Source organism: Galeopterus variegatus, unplaced genomic scaffold (assembly GCF_000696425.1).
Source record: "Galeopterus variegatus unplaced genomic scaffold, G_variegatus-3.0.2 Scaffold1513, whole genome shotgun sequence".
NCBI lineage: Eukaryota > Metazoa > Chordata > Mammalia > Dermoptera > Cynocephalidae > Galeopterus > Galeopterus variegatus.
In genome coordinates, this window is record NW_007727624.1 from 256,824 (window position 1) to 273,153 (window position 16,330).

General features: G+C 52.3%; 1 protein-coding gene across 1 annotated transcript; it reads left to right on the forward strand.

The window, feature by feature from the left end:
• The first annotated feature begins 7,797 nt into the window (after nt 1–7,797).
• On the forward strand, nt 7,798–15,785 carry TLDC1 (TBC/LysM-associated domain containing 1). The gene is made up of 4 exons (XM_008577449.1): nt 7,798–7,987; nt 10,763–11,191; nt 15,501–15,619; nt 15,747–15,785. The coding sequence occupies exons 1-4, from the start codon at nt 7,798–7,800 to the stop codon at nt 15,783–15,785; spliced, it is 777 nt and encodes a 258-aa protein (XP_008575671.1).
• Nucleotides 15,786–16,330: the final 545 nt, after the last annotated feature.

Here is a 16,330-nt window from a genome sequence, read left to right on the forward strand (position 1 = left end):
GCCAGCCACACATGGCTATCTAAACTTCAGTTGAAACAAATTTAAATTTAGTATAATTAAAACTTCACTTCCTCTCCTCCATAAGCCAATGTGGCTCACAGTTACCCTATCAAGAGCACAGATATGGATCTTTTCCACCATCAAAGAAAGTTCTGTTGGATGGGGCTGGTAGCACCGCCTTTGGAACACACCATCTCCTGCCTTTCCTGCGTGGTGGTAGCCTCCTGAGGGAAGGCTGGCCCCTGCAGCCCAGACCTTTGGGGTTCCCTGGACGGTTCCAGAATCGGGCAATTGGGGGGCTGGAGCATGTGGGGAAGAAAGGGTGGTTGCCCAGCCACAGAGGTTTCCTGGTGGGTGGCTCAGCCCTTTGTGGAGGTGTCAAAGTTGGACTTGGAAACTTGGCAGGGGTGTCGTCTCTAGTAGAGGTGCCACCACAGTGTGCAGGACCCCTGGGAGCTAAGGAGGAATCAACACCAAGTGCCTGCTTAAAAACGGGAGCTGGTCATTAGGGGTAGCTGCAGAGCTTGTGGACTGACTCCCAGGAAGCTGGTGAAATAGCATGGTGGATTTATTTTTTAAGTCTCACTTCATAGGTAAAATTTCAAGTAATATAAATCTCCCTCAATTAAAAAAAAATCGAGAATAATTTTCCAAGCAGTTGAGCAGATGGGATTGTAACCTGTTTATGTTATGGACACAGGATATTTTACTCACCCAGCCCCTAATGCCTGCACCTGAGAGGCCATGACTGCCCGCCCCTGCTTCAGCCTGCAGGAAATTGCCTCTGTCTTTCAAATGCAACAACCTTGGATATTACTGAAAATATACGCTCAAGGTTTAGGTGCACAGCAAGTACCAGGGGATATAAAGGCCAGTAAATAGGGACCTAGTCCTTCAAGTCCAAAGTCCCATGTGTCTTGGGCATCAGGAGCCTTGGCTGCAGGTGACAGAAGCCCAACCTGACCGAGCTGAGGTGAAAAGCTGAGGGTACCCACTCATCCCCATGTGCAGGAGGGTGGTTGGCTGGGCTCTGGGCATGCTTCTCTATGCATCTTCTTCCCCTCCTATGTTGGCCTCGGTGCTCAGACCGATTTCTCCACAAAGGACCATGCATTGTGAATTGTCCTCAGCCAGGCCTGCAGCCCTCGGGCAGGAGGAGGTTCTGTTTTTGTTCGAACTTAAAAACAGCTAAGAAGCATCTGATTGGCAGGGAGCTCTGGTGCCTGTGTGGGCAGCTCAGCCAGCCCAAACAGCTGATGTTGAAGCCAAGGAGCTCCCAAAGGATGGCACAGCTGGGTGGGCAAAGGATAGATGATGCCATCCTGTGCTCCAAATCAGGGTGGCAAGCTGGAATGCCAGGAGTCCTCATCATTGGCTGGAACTCATTGGCTGAGTGTAGTCATGCTGACTGCAATCTCTGCTTGGCAGGTGCCCATGTCACTGAGTAATCAGCCCTGTGGAGTCAAAATAAATTCACCACAAGCATAGGCAGACTGCAACTCCTTGGCTGCTCCCCCTCCTCAGATGCTGCAGGATGAGTTTGGGGGGCTTCTGCGGACCCTCATGTGTGTGCCAAGGACAGCAGGTCTCTGGGATGATGGGGCACCCCCTCTTCTTCCAGTCTTAGAGGTTGCCGAAGTGTGGGCTGTTTGGTCATTTCTCCATTTCCAGCATCAGTGGATTTGGTCTACCTTCTGACACTGGAATCCTTCCATTTCCTGTGGTTGCCCCATTCTTTCCTTCTTGCAACAGCTATTTATTGCTACCTACCAGGTGCCAGGTACTCAGCTCTGTGCTGGGGATATAGTCGGAAACCTGGCAGGCATGTTTATTAGGAGCCTACATTCCAGTGGCGAAATAAGAAAACAAATACAGCAAATAAAATGATGGCAGATAGCAGGGAAGGCCAAGAGAGGGAACAGGTGGTGACAGGAAGGAGGGGCAAGGGGAAGGACCCTCTTCCCCACCACTTTCTCATACCAGCTGCGCAGTCCCTCTCCCCAGGCATTGGCTGGGTTGGAGGACAGCGTGTGCTCAAGTCACCTGCCTTCCTGAGGTGAGTCAGCATCTTGGGACCAAGCCCAGCCCAAGACTTGCTCTGAAATGAATTCTTCCCTGGAAGGTCTTGGGTCCTCCCTGCAAATATAATGCGTACTGTGGGCTGACTGAACAGGACCTCTGAACACCAGGATTCCACGCTGGGGAGCCATCCTCTCACTCCTCAGAAATGACTGCTGAACAGTCAAGCCAGGTTATTTCCACAGTGACAGGTGAACCACATGGAAAGAGCCCTGGACTTGGGGTCAGGAGTCTCCGCGCTCCAGCTGTGTGTCCTTGGAAAAGTCACTTCTCTGAACCAGTTTCTTCATGATGGGAGTAATGCCTCCTTTACAGGCGTGTTACAAATGTGGCACTGGGTTCTGATTATGAAAGGGCTTGGAAAGTCAACAGACCTTGATGCAAGACGGGAAAATGTTCAGTTGGCCTCTGAATTCTTTTCAAACGTAGAAATCCCTGTTTGTGCCTTTATCCCCTGTTTTCCCGCTGATAGCCTCTCACCCTCAGCCTCGCACTGTTCTTGTTTTTCCCTCCCTTCCCAAGCCTCTTATCCACAGGCCCACCCTCCCTAGCCATTCCCTTCCCCTACATTTAGTCGTCACCCCAGACTCTCAGCAGGCGGGGATTGAATGATGAAGGACGAGAATGCTGAGGGCAGGGCTCTGCTCACTGCTGGATGGCCGCTGCCTTCCTGCACATAGTAGGTGTGCGACACGTATTTGCACACTGAAAAACAAGCTGCCCTTATGGACCCTGCAACTGTCCTAGCCCAGTCAGCCTGACACCACGGCATCGACCCTGCAGCCTGAAAAGGCAGGTTCGTTAACCGGGAGCCTTGAACAGCTCTCCCGACGCTGAAGGTCCACGGCGTTTTCACGGGAAGTTGCGCGAGGGTGGGGTTTAGACCAAGGGAGGAGGAGGCAGCGTCCTGACAGGCTCCACAGCGACGGGCGCCACACGTGTCCACGCCCACCCGCCGGTGGCACGCCCACTCGCTGTGAGGTGCAGCGCCATTGGCTGACTCTTTGGGCTCCGCCCCCAAACTTCCGCTTCCGCGATTGGGGCAAATGACCGCTCTTCAGCGTCGTTGCCTGGCAACAGGCCGGGCGGCCCCAAAGGGAAAACCCGTGGGCGGCAGGGCAGACTGGACCGGAAGGCGGGTCTGGGGTCCCCGCTGGGGCGGAGCGCCGCGGTGAGCTGAGCGGGAGGCGCGGCCCGGCTGGGAGGGATCAGAGGGGACGTCCGGAGTGGGCCTGGGCCCTGCCCTCCCCGGCTGCCCACGTCTCTCCCCCGGCCTCGGGGTGGGGTTTGCGGGACGCTCGAGTGGTCACGATAAGAGGGTCCCGGGAGGTTCCTCTCCCAGGGGGAAGGCTAGCTGTCCGGAAGGGAGGGTGATGGGAGAGAGAGCTGGTGTAGACGCGGGAGGAGGAGGGTGGGGGTCTTCCTTCTAGTGTTCTGACCATGACCGATTGGGCGCTGGAGTTGAGAACTAAATTCTGGGCACAGGGGAGAGGAAGAGAAAGTGCTCCCGGGCCAGCACCCCTGCAGGTTAGCCGGGCTGTGGAGGCGGCGGAACAGGACTGTCATCTCCTGGCCCTCAGGGGCTCCTGGCCCAGGCTCAAGCTGCCCCTCTGCGGAAGGGCCTCTGGGCTCTGGGACATCAACAGGATTTAAAGCCTGGCTATCCAGAGGCGTCGGTTGGAGTCTTCCCAGGACAGAGACACTGAGGGACAATTCATGGTTCTTTTCCGCTTCCGCGATTGGGGCAAATGACCGCTCTTCAGCGTCGTTGCCTGGCAACAGGCCGGGCGGCCCCAAAGGGAAAACCCGTGGGCGGCCGGGCAGACTGGACCGGAAGGCGGGTCTGGGGTCCCCGCTGGGGCGGAGCGCCGCGGTGAGCTGAGCGGGAGGCGCGGCCCGGCTGGGAGGGATCAGAGGGGACGTCCGGAGTGGGCCTGGGCCCTGCCCTCCCCGGCTGCCCACGTCTCTCCCCCGGCCTCGGGGTGGGGTTTGCGGGACGCTCGAGTGGTCACGATAAGAGGGTCCCGGGAGGTTCCTCTCCCAGGGGGAAGGCTAGCTGTCCGGAAGGGAGGGTGATGGGAGAGAGAGCTGGTGTAGACGCGGGAGGAGGAGGGTGGGGGTCTTCCTTCTAGTGTTCTGACCATGACCGATTGGGCGCTGGAGTTGAGAACTAAATTCTGGGCACAGGGGAGAGGAAGAGAAAGTGCTCCCAGGCCAGCACCCCTGCAGGTTAGCCGGGCTGTGGAGGGGGCGGAACAGGACTGTCACCTCCTGGCCCTCAGGGGCTCCTGGCCCCGGCTCAAGCTGCCCCTCTGCGGAAGGGCCTCTGGGCTCTGGGACATCAACAGGATTTAAAGCATGGCTATCCAGAGGCGTCGGTTGGAGTCTTCCCAGGACAGAGACACTGAGGGACAATTCATGGTTCTTAGGACGATGGCCCCTTGGAGGTAGAGGGTTGGAGGTTGGCAGGCCAGGGTGGGGAATACCACGATGACAGGAACCAGTTGGAGAAGCCCCGAGAAGGAGGTGACTGAGCAGTCACCTGGACGGCCACCTCCCCAGCACTGAGGGAGGAATCTTCAGTTCCTTCTAAGCAGGGCTGTTTCCCTTGTCCCAAGGCAAGAACTCAAGGAGCTACCTTCGATTGTCTTGGGCCCATCTGTTCCTGTTTTTGGTCTCCAGAAAGCAGAATCAAATGCCTTGGGTTACCTTATTTAATCCTCTCAACAACATTAGGTTAAAGAAATTTTCGGTGACATTTGTTACTCAAGGTCATCTCAATGGGTATAGGGTCCCCTGCAGTGATATTTTACAGTGAGGGAGAGAGGTTGGGCCCAACTCCAAATACAGCATGGACAAGTGGAGATTTATAGCCAAGGAGCAGGGTGAGGGGTCAACAGATGGAAAATTACTAAGAGGAGACATCAGGGGTAAAGGGGATTCTGGCCAAACCAACCTAGCAGGATTCTTACTTCTTGCTGAAGACAGGCCAGGGTGATCAGACATCACTTCTCCCAATCCTGTCTGATCAGACAGGGCTGAGAGAGGATGAGGAACCCAATTAGATAACAAGGATGATGGGATATGGGAATGGGGGGGTTCTTGCTAAAACTAGATTTTTACAGAGAAGTACACAGATGGCTCTAGGAGCCTAATTAAAGTTTAGTCAAGCAGAGAATCATTGTCACTTATTGTGGGCTGCTGGAACTTCTTCCATTTTGTTAAGGTTCGAAAAGAATTTACTAGCTTGCCCATGGCCATAAAACCAAGTGCCAGAACCGTTTTTGCCTGTATCATAACTGCAGAGCCTGGGCCTATGCTGAGAGGAGCAAGAATTGTGGATCAGTGCACTTTAGGGCAAACTATCTTGTTCTCCTGCCCCACGTCCTTGGAAGCCAGGGTGTCTCACCTTCAGCCCTAGTGACATTTGGGGCTGGATAATTCTTTGTTGCGGTGCTGTCCTGTGATGTGTAGGATATTCAGCAGCGTCTCTGGCCTCTACAGTAGATGCCAGCAGCACTCCCTTCTCCCGTTGTGACAACCAAAAATGTATCCAACCATCACCAAATGTCCCCTGGGAGACGAACGGCCCCCAGTTGAGACTTACTTGTGCAAATAGTCTTAACGTGCTCTCTTAAAGTAACATTGAGGCGCATCCTCTTCTGAAAGAACTGGATATAGAGAAACTTACAGAAATCTTGAGACCAGTGTAAGGTCATGTTATGCACAACTTGCCATAAAAAAGGGTGTGCCACGTATCGAGATGTGCTGTGAAAGTCCCATGACTCAGAGAAAACTTGTCAGGGACTGAAAGTTCAGGAACGTTCATCTGGAGAGAAATAAGGATGTACTGAAGGCCTTCATTTCCTCCCTGAAATTAAGGAGATTTCTGGCCTGACTGAAGAGACGGAGGCAGGATGGTGAACTTTGGAACACCTTGTACCATTGCCATTTCTTAATCTTGTCTTGTGAGGGAGCTTTTGAAAAGGAGACAGGCTGTCCTTGGAGCTGTTCTGAGATGGTCCCTTCACCAGTGCCCTGCAGGCGCTAAGAATGGTGATACAGGGGACAGGGCTGTGTTTAGGGGCTGCCTGTCCTCCCACCTCTCATGGATTCCAGGCCCATAGCTCCTGCCACACCCTCCTCCCTCCTACTTGAAAAACCAGTGCTGCCAGCGTGGCTCTGCCTTCTCCTGGCACTGCCCTGTGCCAACCCTCTGCTGCTGACTGCACCTCTCCTGCGCATTCCTCCCTCAGCCTGCACCTCTCCTGCTCATCCTGCCCTCTGGTCCTCTCTGCTGGCAGCTTGCCCAGCCTTGTCCTTTTCTCATAAATGTTTGGGGGCCCTGCTGAGGTCTGGCCAGGCTGCGCTGTTCTGCTGTCTTCAGAGGCCATGTGTTGTGTGATTTCGTTTACGTGAAATGTCCAGAATAGAGAAATCCATAGAGTCAGGGTAGATTAGTGGTTGCTGGGGAAGAGGGGATGGGAAGAGACTGCTGATGGGTATGGGGTTTACTTTTGGGGTGATGAAAATGTTTTGGAACTAGACAGAGGTGGTGTTTGTACAACACTGAGTGGATTAAATGCCACTAAATTTTACACTTTAAAATGGTTAATTTTATGTTATGTGAATGTCATCTCAATTAAGTGAAATATAGAAAAGGAAGGTCCTGACTGCACCTGTTGTCACTTGAGGTTTTGAATAGTTGGGTCTTGATGGGGACTGTTGTTTGCACTCCATGCCTGCCTGGATGGCCTCCCCTCCCTCGGCTCAGCCTGTGGGAGATTTACTTTTGCATTGACTTAGTTTAACAAGCTGCCTGTGCAGGAGAAAGTGGTCATCTCTCCAGCAATCTCACCAGCACAGGGTTTCCAGAAAACATCTGAGGACAGGAATTAAAACTCACAGCACTTTGTCTCGTGAGAGATTTTTTTCATCTCTAACCACGATTAGTTTGAATCCCCCAATCCGTTGCCACTTGACCGCTTTCTGTAATGAGGTCTGTGACGGTGAACACAGCCCCTGGTCACTGCTGCTGGCTCCCACCTCTGTTAGCACTCCTGCCGCACCTCACAGATGTGGCGCTGGCTGGGGTCTTACAGGCAAGGTCAGCGCCAGGCCCCGTTCTCAGCCCTTCGCTCTGGCTGACTTGTTTAGTTATCACAGCAATGTCCTGCAGCCGGGCTGTGATTATTCCCATTTTCATAGGAGGAAATCAAGGCACAGAGAGTTTCAGCAGCTCTCCCAAAACCACAGCTGGTAGACAAAACCAGGACCACAAAGAAAAACTTCTCAGATAGCACACCCGCTTTACAGGCGGTGTTTTCAAGGTGATTTTATTCAAATACACGTAAACCTTAAAAAGTGAGTAGTTAGAATGATTTAACACAGATTTTCTTCCATACCTTTTAGTTACATTAGCTTAGGAAGTGTGTTCTCAAATAACTTTGACAGTCACAAGTGTGCTTTGGGAGATCACAGGAATCGGGACGGGGCTTTCCCATTTATTGGTACCAACTATTAATTTTTCCCACATTGAAACAGTATGATGTGGCTCTAATGCATTCGTTTTAGCTGCATTTTTCTGCTAAATCAATATCTATTAACTTAACCATATAATCGTCAACACTTATTTTCTATGATTATTACATTTTTGATTTTCCTCTCTAACCTTGTGTCCTTTCCTTCTGCAGAGACTTGTCCCAGCCGTAAGGAGAGATGGGGAACAGCAAAAGCCGTTCGGGGCAGAGGTGCTGCTCACAGTTTCTTCCCGAGGAACAGGCTGAGATCGACAGGCTGTTCGATGCTCTCTCGTCGGATGAAAGCTGCTCAAGTACCTCGCCCCGGTCCTTCTCTCTGAAGGCTCTAAAGGCAAGAATAACAACCAGCAGCCTACGTGTAGTCGGGAGTGGGGGTCTGCGAACTATGGCCCTCGGGCCAAAATGGGGACGAAAAGATTGTCTTCTGTGAAGGGCCAGATAGTACGTATTTCTGGCTTTGTGGGCCTGCGGTCTCTGCAGCAGCTGCTCTGCTGTGCCGCTGTAGTGTAAAGTAGCCAGAGACAGTGTCTAAACATGTCTCTGCCCTTCTTTGAAATCAATACGGGGCCTTATCTGTACGGAGGAAAGGGACTCAGAGTAGATAAGGAATGATTTACATAATGATTTGGGGCATTCTAACTAGATCGATACCGGAGGAGACAGCCTGTTTCCTATCTCCTGAGCCACACGTCCTGGCTGCCCTCCCAGAGATTGGGTCACAGGCCGGATGATGCCTTAGCAGATTTGGAGATCCAGAAACCATAAAGTTGCAAGTGCACCTAGAATTTGTAGCATTTGATGTCCTAGGAATTTATGGTACTCCTTACAAAATAATGAAGTTACAAATTCCAGATTCCTCTTATAGGGAGTTGAAACTCTCCATTTTCCAATCTTGTTACCCTGTTCCGTGGGGTTCTTGACGGCATGTTTGAGGGCTCAGACTGAGGCAAGACACTGGCAAGGAGAGAGCATGAGCTCATCTCGGGAGGTGGGGAGGGGAAGCAGTCTGTGCAGGCATCCTTCCAGCCTCCTCTTCTAGAACGTGCAGAGAGGGAGCTGATGTAGGCATTTGGGGATCCCCTGACATGTTCATTTTACAGATGAGGAGGCTGGCCCAGTAGGTTATCCAGGTCATGTTGTTGTGGGGTATGTGCATGTGCGTGCAGGGTGTGTGTGTGTGTGTGTGTGTGCAGGGTGTTTTGTGTGTGTGTGTGCAGGGTGTGTGTGTGTGTGTGTGTGTGTGTCTTCACTGGGTCGAAGGCGTCCCAGCTGGCCTAGGGCACACACTGAGCTGGAGCACAGGGAACCAGACAGTTACAGAGTGAGTGGCACCATCCATGAGTGTTTGTCAAGACAAATATGGTTAAGAGTTGATCAGAAGAGGACCGGCAACGGGATCGCAACCCTCGGCGTTGCGCCCGCACCTCGCTCAGCCAGTGAGCGGCCGGTCTGTATGTGGGATCCGAACCCTCGGCGGGAGCGCCGCCGCACTCCCAAGCGGCGCACTGTAGCAGTGCGCTACTGGGCCGGCCCACAAAGTACTTACTTTATAAACATGTTACTCTTTAGCCAGATTTTTAAATGCTCCTTGGAAATAGGTTATATCTTAAAAATTAATTTAGGAATATCTCTCTCTATATATTTAACTGTAGCTTGTCTTATGGATGAACTACTTATCAGTCTAAGTCAGTATTTTTAAAAGAGTATCATAAATATAGAAAATTAAAGTTGTCATTTAAGTAGGAAAAGTTAAGTTGGGTGATTAAAATTATCCTCAATATTTCAAGTAATACACGGGTAGTGAAAAATGGAAAGTATTTGAAAAATAGTTTGATTAGACATGACAGGAATTTTGAAATATTGTATAAATTGGGAAGTAGAAGATTAAGTAGTTGGGTTTCTGTTTCTCCTGGTTAATAAAGTGGGCCAAGTTAGAGAAGATGTTGGTATTTCAGGTCAGATCCAAAATGTCCATAGGTTGGGAATTACAATAGCTGTAAATTGAGCCTTTGCATGTGTCAGTAAGATTAAAACATAAAATCTCCCCTCATCCTCATAACAACCAAGTGGGGTAGGTTCTAGCATTACCTCCATTTTACACATGAGGACACTGAGTCAGAGGGAAGACCTTGCCAAGGTCATGGAGGTAGTGGGCCGGGGTTGGAGCTGGGCTGCGTGAGTCGCAGGTGTGTGCTCCTGCAGTGTTACCGCATCACCTCCATGCTTGGGAGGAAAGAGAGGGAAAGCGGGACCACAGATGTCACTTGAAAATGAAAATAATTTATAACTAATGACACCCATTCTCCCCAGATCAACTGGGGGAGGGGGGCCAGCAGCAATAAGTTACCAAGCGCCACCCTGACTTGCCTGGAGAACACACTTCTAAGGACTTTCTAGATGACTTTGTCAGGGCAGAAGCCCCCAGAGGGGCAGCTTTGGTGTAGCTCTCTCTGGGACTGATTGCTGAGGAGTTTTGGGGCCGGGCTGTCTCCTGGGCTTCTGAAATGCAGCTTGGAGAGGAGAGAAAGGATGAGTGTTGATGTTGAATTGTTCAGATCAGCGCCAGCCAACAGAAATAAAGCAAGCCCCATGTGGAGTTTTTAACTTTTCTAGTAGCCACATTAAAGTAGTAAAAAGAGGGCCGGCCCGGTGGCGCACTGCTACAGTGCGCCGCTTGGGAGCGCGGCGGCGCTCCCGCCGAGGGTTCGGATCCCACATACAGACCGGTTCCCGCTCACTGGCTGAGCGAGGTGCGGGAGCAACACTGAGGGCTGCGATCCCGTTGCCGGTCCTGGTCTGGTACGGGCGCGACACTGAGGGTTGCGATCCGTTGCCGGACACGAAAAAAGACAAAAAGGAAAAAAAAATAGTAAAAAGAAACAAGTGAAATTAATTATAAGAATATGTCCAAAGTAAAATTTTAACATGTGATCAATGTAAAAAAATTATTGAGATATTTTACATTTTTTTTTTATACTAGGTCTTTCAAACCAGGTGTATATTTTACTTAACAGCACATCTCAACACAGATGAGCCACATTGCAAGTGCTCAATGGCCATGGGTGGCTCGTGGCTCTTGTACTGGCAAGTGCAGGTTTAGATAGTAGCTATAAAGTGATGATATTGACTGTCCCGTCCCTCAGGTGGCGAGAGGCTTCTGGGGCCTCAATGGCTGGACTGTGACTGTGACCGAGCCACGATCGAGGACTGGGTGTTCAGGTCCCCCCACGTGGCCACGTTTCTGAGTGTGGTCATCCACAAAGGTTTGCTCGTCCTGTGCTCGTCCCTCGACCTGGCCAGCCTGGTCCCAGAGCGCCAGGTGGACCAGGGGAGGGAGTTTGAGAGCCTCCTGGACGTCCTGTCAGTCATCTACTTGGACTCCCACCTGCCCAGGGAGTGGCAGCACCGCTGGCGTCTTCTCTTCTCGTCCGAGCTCCATGGGCACAGCTTCTCCCAGCTCTGCGGACGCATCACCCATCGGGGGCCCTGCGTGGCCCTCCTTGAGGACCACGATGGCCATGTGTTCGGGGGGTTTGCCTCCAGCTCCTGGGAGGTCAAGCCTCAGTTTCAAGGTAGGACTCGGCGACCCAAACCCCCAAGGTAGCATAGTGCTGGTGAGACAGAGGACAGAGGAATTAGAAATGTCCTGCCATCTCCTCCAGGCGTTTTCTGGACATGATCAGGGTGATAGTCACATGTGATGCTGCTTTATGGAGGCTTAACACATCACGGATGTCTTTTTTGATCCTGGCAACAGGGAACAGTAGCAGACAGGCCTGGTCATGCCCAGCCTTTGGGTCAGGCCCAGCGTTATTAAGCGGCACCAGGTATACAGGTCATGGGAGAAGTTGGCTGTGGATGCCTTGGAGGGACCAGGAGGCGTTGCTGCTTCCAGTTCAGACCTCTCTCTTACCATGAGCAGCTGCCCTCCTTCCTGGCCTGCTCTATGCATGCTTGCTTTTCTGCCTTTGCCTTTCTTTTCTGCTGTAGTTTTCCTGTTTTCTGATTTCTCTGATAAAAATGGTCCTTTAAAAATGTTTACAAAGCTCATTTCCCGGGTGGTGGGCTGCTCTCTGTACTCAGAGGTGAGCCTGCTGTCACCAGGATTTGAATCGTCGTGTTTTCCCTGGCACATCCCCATGCTCTTAGTAGGGCTCCTCGGGGGCCGGTGGCTGTGACATGGAGGGCCGTCACGGCTCTAACAGAGACCAGATGAGCCCCAGCTTCACGGCTGTGAGCTGAACAGAGCAGCCTGGCTGTTGGTGTTCTGGGGAGGGGTCCTCCCAGTGAGTCCTTCCTTAGGCCGGCTCAGTGGAACGGGAGGATCCGGGGACCTCCCATGATCCTGAGATGCGAGAGACAGGGGAGAAAGGCCTCGTGGCCCTGTGGGACACCAGCTCACTGGATTCTGCCTGCGGCCCTCCCATCTCTCTCCTCTGTCTCTTTCTCTCAGTGGCCTTACCGCTGCCAGCTTCTGCCTGGCCTCTACCACCTTCTGCCTGGCCTCTGCTGTCAGCCTCACCCTGGCAAATCTGACATGCTGCTCACCTCCCAGGAACCCTCGAGCAGACCCCCCTGCCCTCAGGGCAGTGCACCTTATGTCATGGCAAAAGGGTCCGGGGCTCTGGCCTCACTACCCACTCCTGTCCCTTTGTGCTCTGAGCTCAGTGTTACTGAACTACCTGCAGTTTCCAGAACAGGCCCAACTCTCTCATTGACGGGGCTTGGCACACACTGCTCTTTCTGCTCTGCCACCTGTCTGCACACTCAGCTCCTTGTTGGGACTCAGCCCAGGGTCACCTCCTCCAGGAAGCCTCCTTAACCATGCAAAGGCCATGTACTTCCATGTGTCCTCTATCTGACCACACGTCACTGGAATTGCTGCTCTCTTCCCTCCAGTAGGCAGAGCTTCTGGAGGCCACGGGGGAACTGTCCGGTGGAGAGCTGCCATTCCTGGAGGGCTTTTAGCAGAGGCTGGGTGGCCATTTGCCTGGGATGGTTGGAAGAAATCATTAGGTGAAGGGTTGGGTACCTCTATTCCTGAGATCCTCTTGTTTCTAGGATTTGATTTATTTCTAGGTTTCAGAATGTTCCAGATCTTTAAAACAGTTGCTGCTCCCAAGTCCTTCCCCACTGTGATGGGGGTCCCCAAGACCACCCACACATCAGTGATTCATAGAAGGACTCACAAACTCAGCGTATAGTTGCCCTCACAGCTATGATTTATTAGCTATGATTTATTATGATTTGTTAGCTATGATTTATTATTATTTGGGAAAGGACGCAAAGTCGGCCCAGGGAAAAGGTGCGTGGTTGAAGTCCAGGGAAACCGGGCACAAGCATCCATGGGTCCTCTCCCAGTGGAGTCACAGAGGATGTACTTAATTCCCCCAGCAATGAGCTGTGACAACACATATGAGATATTCTCTACCAGGGAAGCCCACAAGAGACTCAGTGCCTAGAGTTTTTATTGGAGGCTGACCAGAGAGGCCCCTCTGAGTGATGTACCAGAATTTCTGACTCCCAGGAGGAAAGTGGGTGCTTGGCACAAGCCATGCCTTTTTGCACAGCGTAGATGTAGTGAGCTGTTCGAACCAGCTAGAGAGTGGCAGGAACCTCCCAAATTCAAGTTCCCAGACACCAGCCAAGAGCCGACCTTGCAAGCAGCCTTTCAGGGATAGTGGCCCCAAGTCTACTGCGTGAGCTCTTTTCTGCACCCCCATGTCTCCCTGCCACAGTGTCACCGGAATGGGGCACCTTCCCCTGCCAGCCTGGCCTCGAGGCTGTGGGGAAATTACCGGTAGCCCTGTCTCACTGTGCAGCTGGAGGCTCTCTGCTTTGGGATATGAAAAAATCCTAAGAATCATTATAGGTAAAACTTCTGCTTCCTCCAGCTCCTTTAATATTAACTTCAAGTTGACTCTGCTGAGTCTTCATGTTTTATTAACAAGCAGATTTAATCTTCCTGAAGGATAGTGGAAAGATACAATGCCCAAGTTTTCAAACTTGAGCTCCTTCTGTTCTGAGACATGAGGAGGAAATTCCAGCAGAGGGCAGCCTTGCACCACGGTGGCGCAGATCCCTGGGCTTTGGGTCAGGTTCAGAGTGTTCTGTCTGTCGGTCCTGGAGATGATAACTCTAAGCTCTGAGGCACTAAGCGATGTAACAGCCATGGGCATCACTTCACTTTTTCTTGTTTTCTGTGCTGTGGCTGAAAAGATCTGAGGCTTCGGATTGAGCAGTAGGATTTCAAGTCCCAGCACTGGCCCTTGGCCTGATGCTTACCTCCCATAATGACATGAACTGCACTGTATGGGCAGATAGCTCGTCAGCTGTTTAGTGCTGGGTGGTGGTCACTGAATGGCTGGGTGTCGCTACTATGAGAATTAGATAAGGAGCCCCCACTATTGGCTTGACATTTTTTTGCAGGTAACCTTGCCCCTGTATCCTAGCGAGTAATGTTTCCCCTCCATGGCCTTCCCCACTGAGAACAGACCCGAGGCTGACCAGAATGTGGGCCCATCACAGCTGAGGGGTTTGCTCTCTGTGTCTCTGTCACCTTGCTTGGCATCTGGGCCAGGATTGCACAGCACAGTGATGCTTCTCCAAAGGCCAGTGCAGGGGTGGGGTGCAGTAGGGTGTGCCCTGGCAGTTCTTATCTAAACCTGCCCAAACCAATGAAGCAGACCAGGGACTCTTGTTGGGAGTAAAGCCCCTCCAGTGTGCAGTTCTAGTTGACCTTCTGGCCTAATCGCCCTTCTTCCCCCTCCTGACACAAACCCTCCGGTGGGACTAGAGGGCCCCTGCTGTCCTTGCACAGGGTCTGTCTTCCATGAGTGGCTCTCATCCCAGCCAGCTCTGTCTCAGGATGTCCCTCCTGACCTGGGAGTCTGGCTGATGTGCCGCTTCCAGGAGCCTCCCCGACCCTGGCCACAGAGGCCACCCCACAGGCCTGTGAGGCCTGAAGGCCACGGGTGTGCTTCAGCTGTTCTCTGCAGAGCATCCTCCTTCCCCTGAGGCCCTCAGCCCTCAGATCCCCTTCACGTCTGTCCTCCATGTTCGTGCTCCCAGTCTGCTTCTCAGGACTTCCTTCCCACCTAACAGAAGCCCCCCAAAAAGCTCCTCTGCAGGCCTCCACGGCTTATTTTGGCAGTCATGTGACCTTCACAACATCAATATTGAGGCAGGCAGACGCTGTGGGGAGCGCCTCTCCCATGACTCCCTCACTGGGGCTCCCTGAGGGTGAGGCATGGGCTCATCTCCACACCCACCCACCCCCAGTGCTGAGTGTGCTTATGGAATGAGGGGCTCAGAGACTTGGGACCCTGCCCATTTCCAGAGTTTTGACCAGTAGTTTTCTTTTAGCGGCACGTGTGCCCAGCTCTCTTCCCTTCCCAGCAGGTCGTGCCCTGTGGGCAGCTCTGCACCCTCAGGTTTTCTCTCTCTTGCATGGTGCATTCTTTCAGGTGGGAACTCTCCCCTTCCTCATGAGTTAAAGGGAGACCTGCTTTTTCCAATTTTGATGTGCTTGGCAGGCAAACAGTGGGCAGAGTTCTGATCTCTGCTTTTCCTGGCCAGAGCTAAAAGATGTCCTGAAACAGAGGTCATATTCCTTACCAGCTGTCATCCTAATCCCAAACCTCCAGCTCATCCACCCTGGCCCCTGGGCAGCTGTCAGGCTTGTCCTGCATGGGGTCTGGGACCTGTCCTGATCCCCAGGCTGCTGACTTCCAGATGTCAGGAGTTTAGGGCATACCTGGAGATGGCAGGAAGGTCTTGCTGCGCTGTCGTCTCAGCCAAAGCTCCCTCATGTTTCCTGCTGTCTTTGTGCCCAGCTCTGACATGGTGACCGTGTTTGTTTTGCTCTCTGGCCACTTTCAGGGGATGACAGATGCTTCCTGTTCTCCATCTCCCCCAGCATGGCGGTGTACATGCACACAGGCTACAACGACCACTACATGTACTTGAACCATGGACAGCAGACGATCCCAAATGGACTGGTAAGGGCCTGGAGAGGATTCTGCGCTGGAGTCGGTCCTAATGCTCGGCCCCTCCACAGATGGGGGAGCTGCGGGGGGTCTAGCTGCATGTACGTGACACGTCCAGCTCCTTCTGCCCCCTTCTCAGTGCTGGGAGCAGCGGCAGCTAGGACAGGATTTCCCTTAGGGAAGGACGAAGCCTCCCTGCGGCTTTTCAATGGTGTGCATGCATGCGGTGAATGCAGACCACTTTCCTGCCTCTCAGATGATCTGTTTGTGGCCTTTGTGGCTTGAGACGGTGTTGGTGCCAGGCCCTTGACCCTCTCCCCTCCCACATTGGTTGAACTTTAATACAGAGCTGCACGGATCACATCCAGGTGGTCCTGCATGTGCTTAACCACGACACAGAGCCAGTGCCAAGAAAAATGCCTCTCCTGCCATATATTGATTGGTGGGTGTATCTCTCAGAAATCTTATGTGTCCAGTTAGACACTTAATCTTATACTTTGTTCATTTCCTATCAATGAAATCCAAAGACGCTGAGACATTTGAAACCTCTGTTGGAGTTAGTGTTTGTTTGGAATGTGAGCTCTTGCCATGGAGGAGGGGGTTCCACCCCGAGGGTCACTTGGCCTCTGCTCTGGCCATCCCGGTTAGAAAGCATGCCTTGAGGGTCCATTTTGACTGGTAAAGCTCAGATGATGAGAATCTTGATGCTTTTGGGGAACAGCT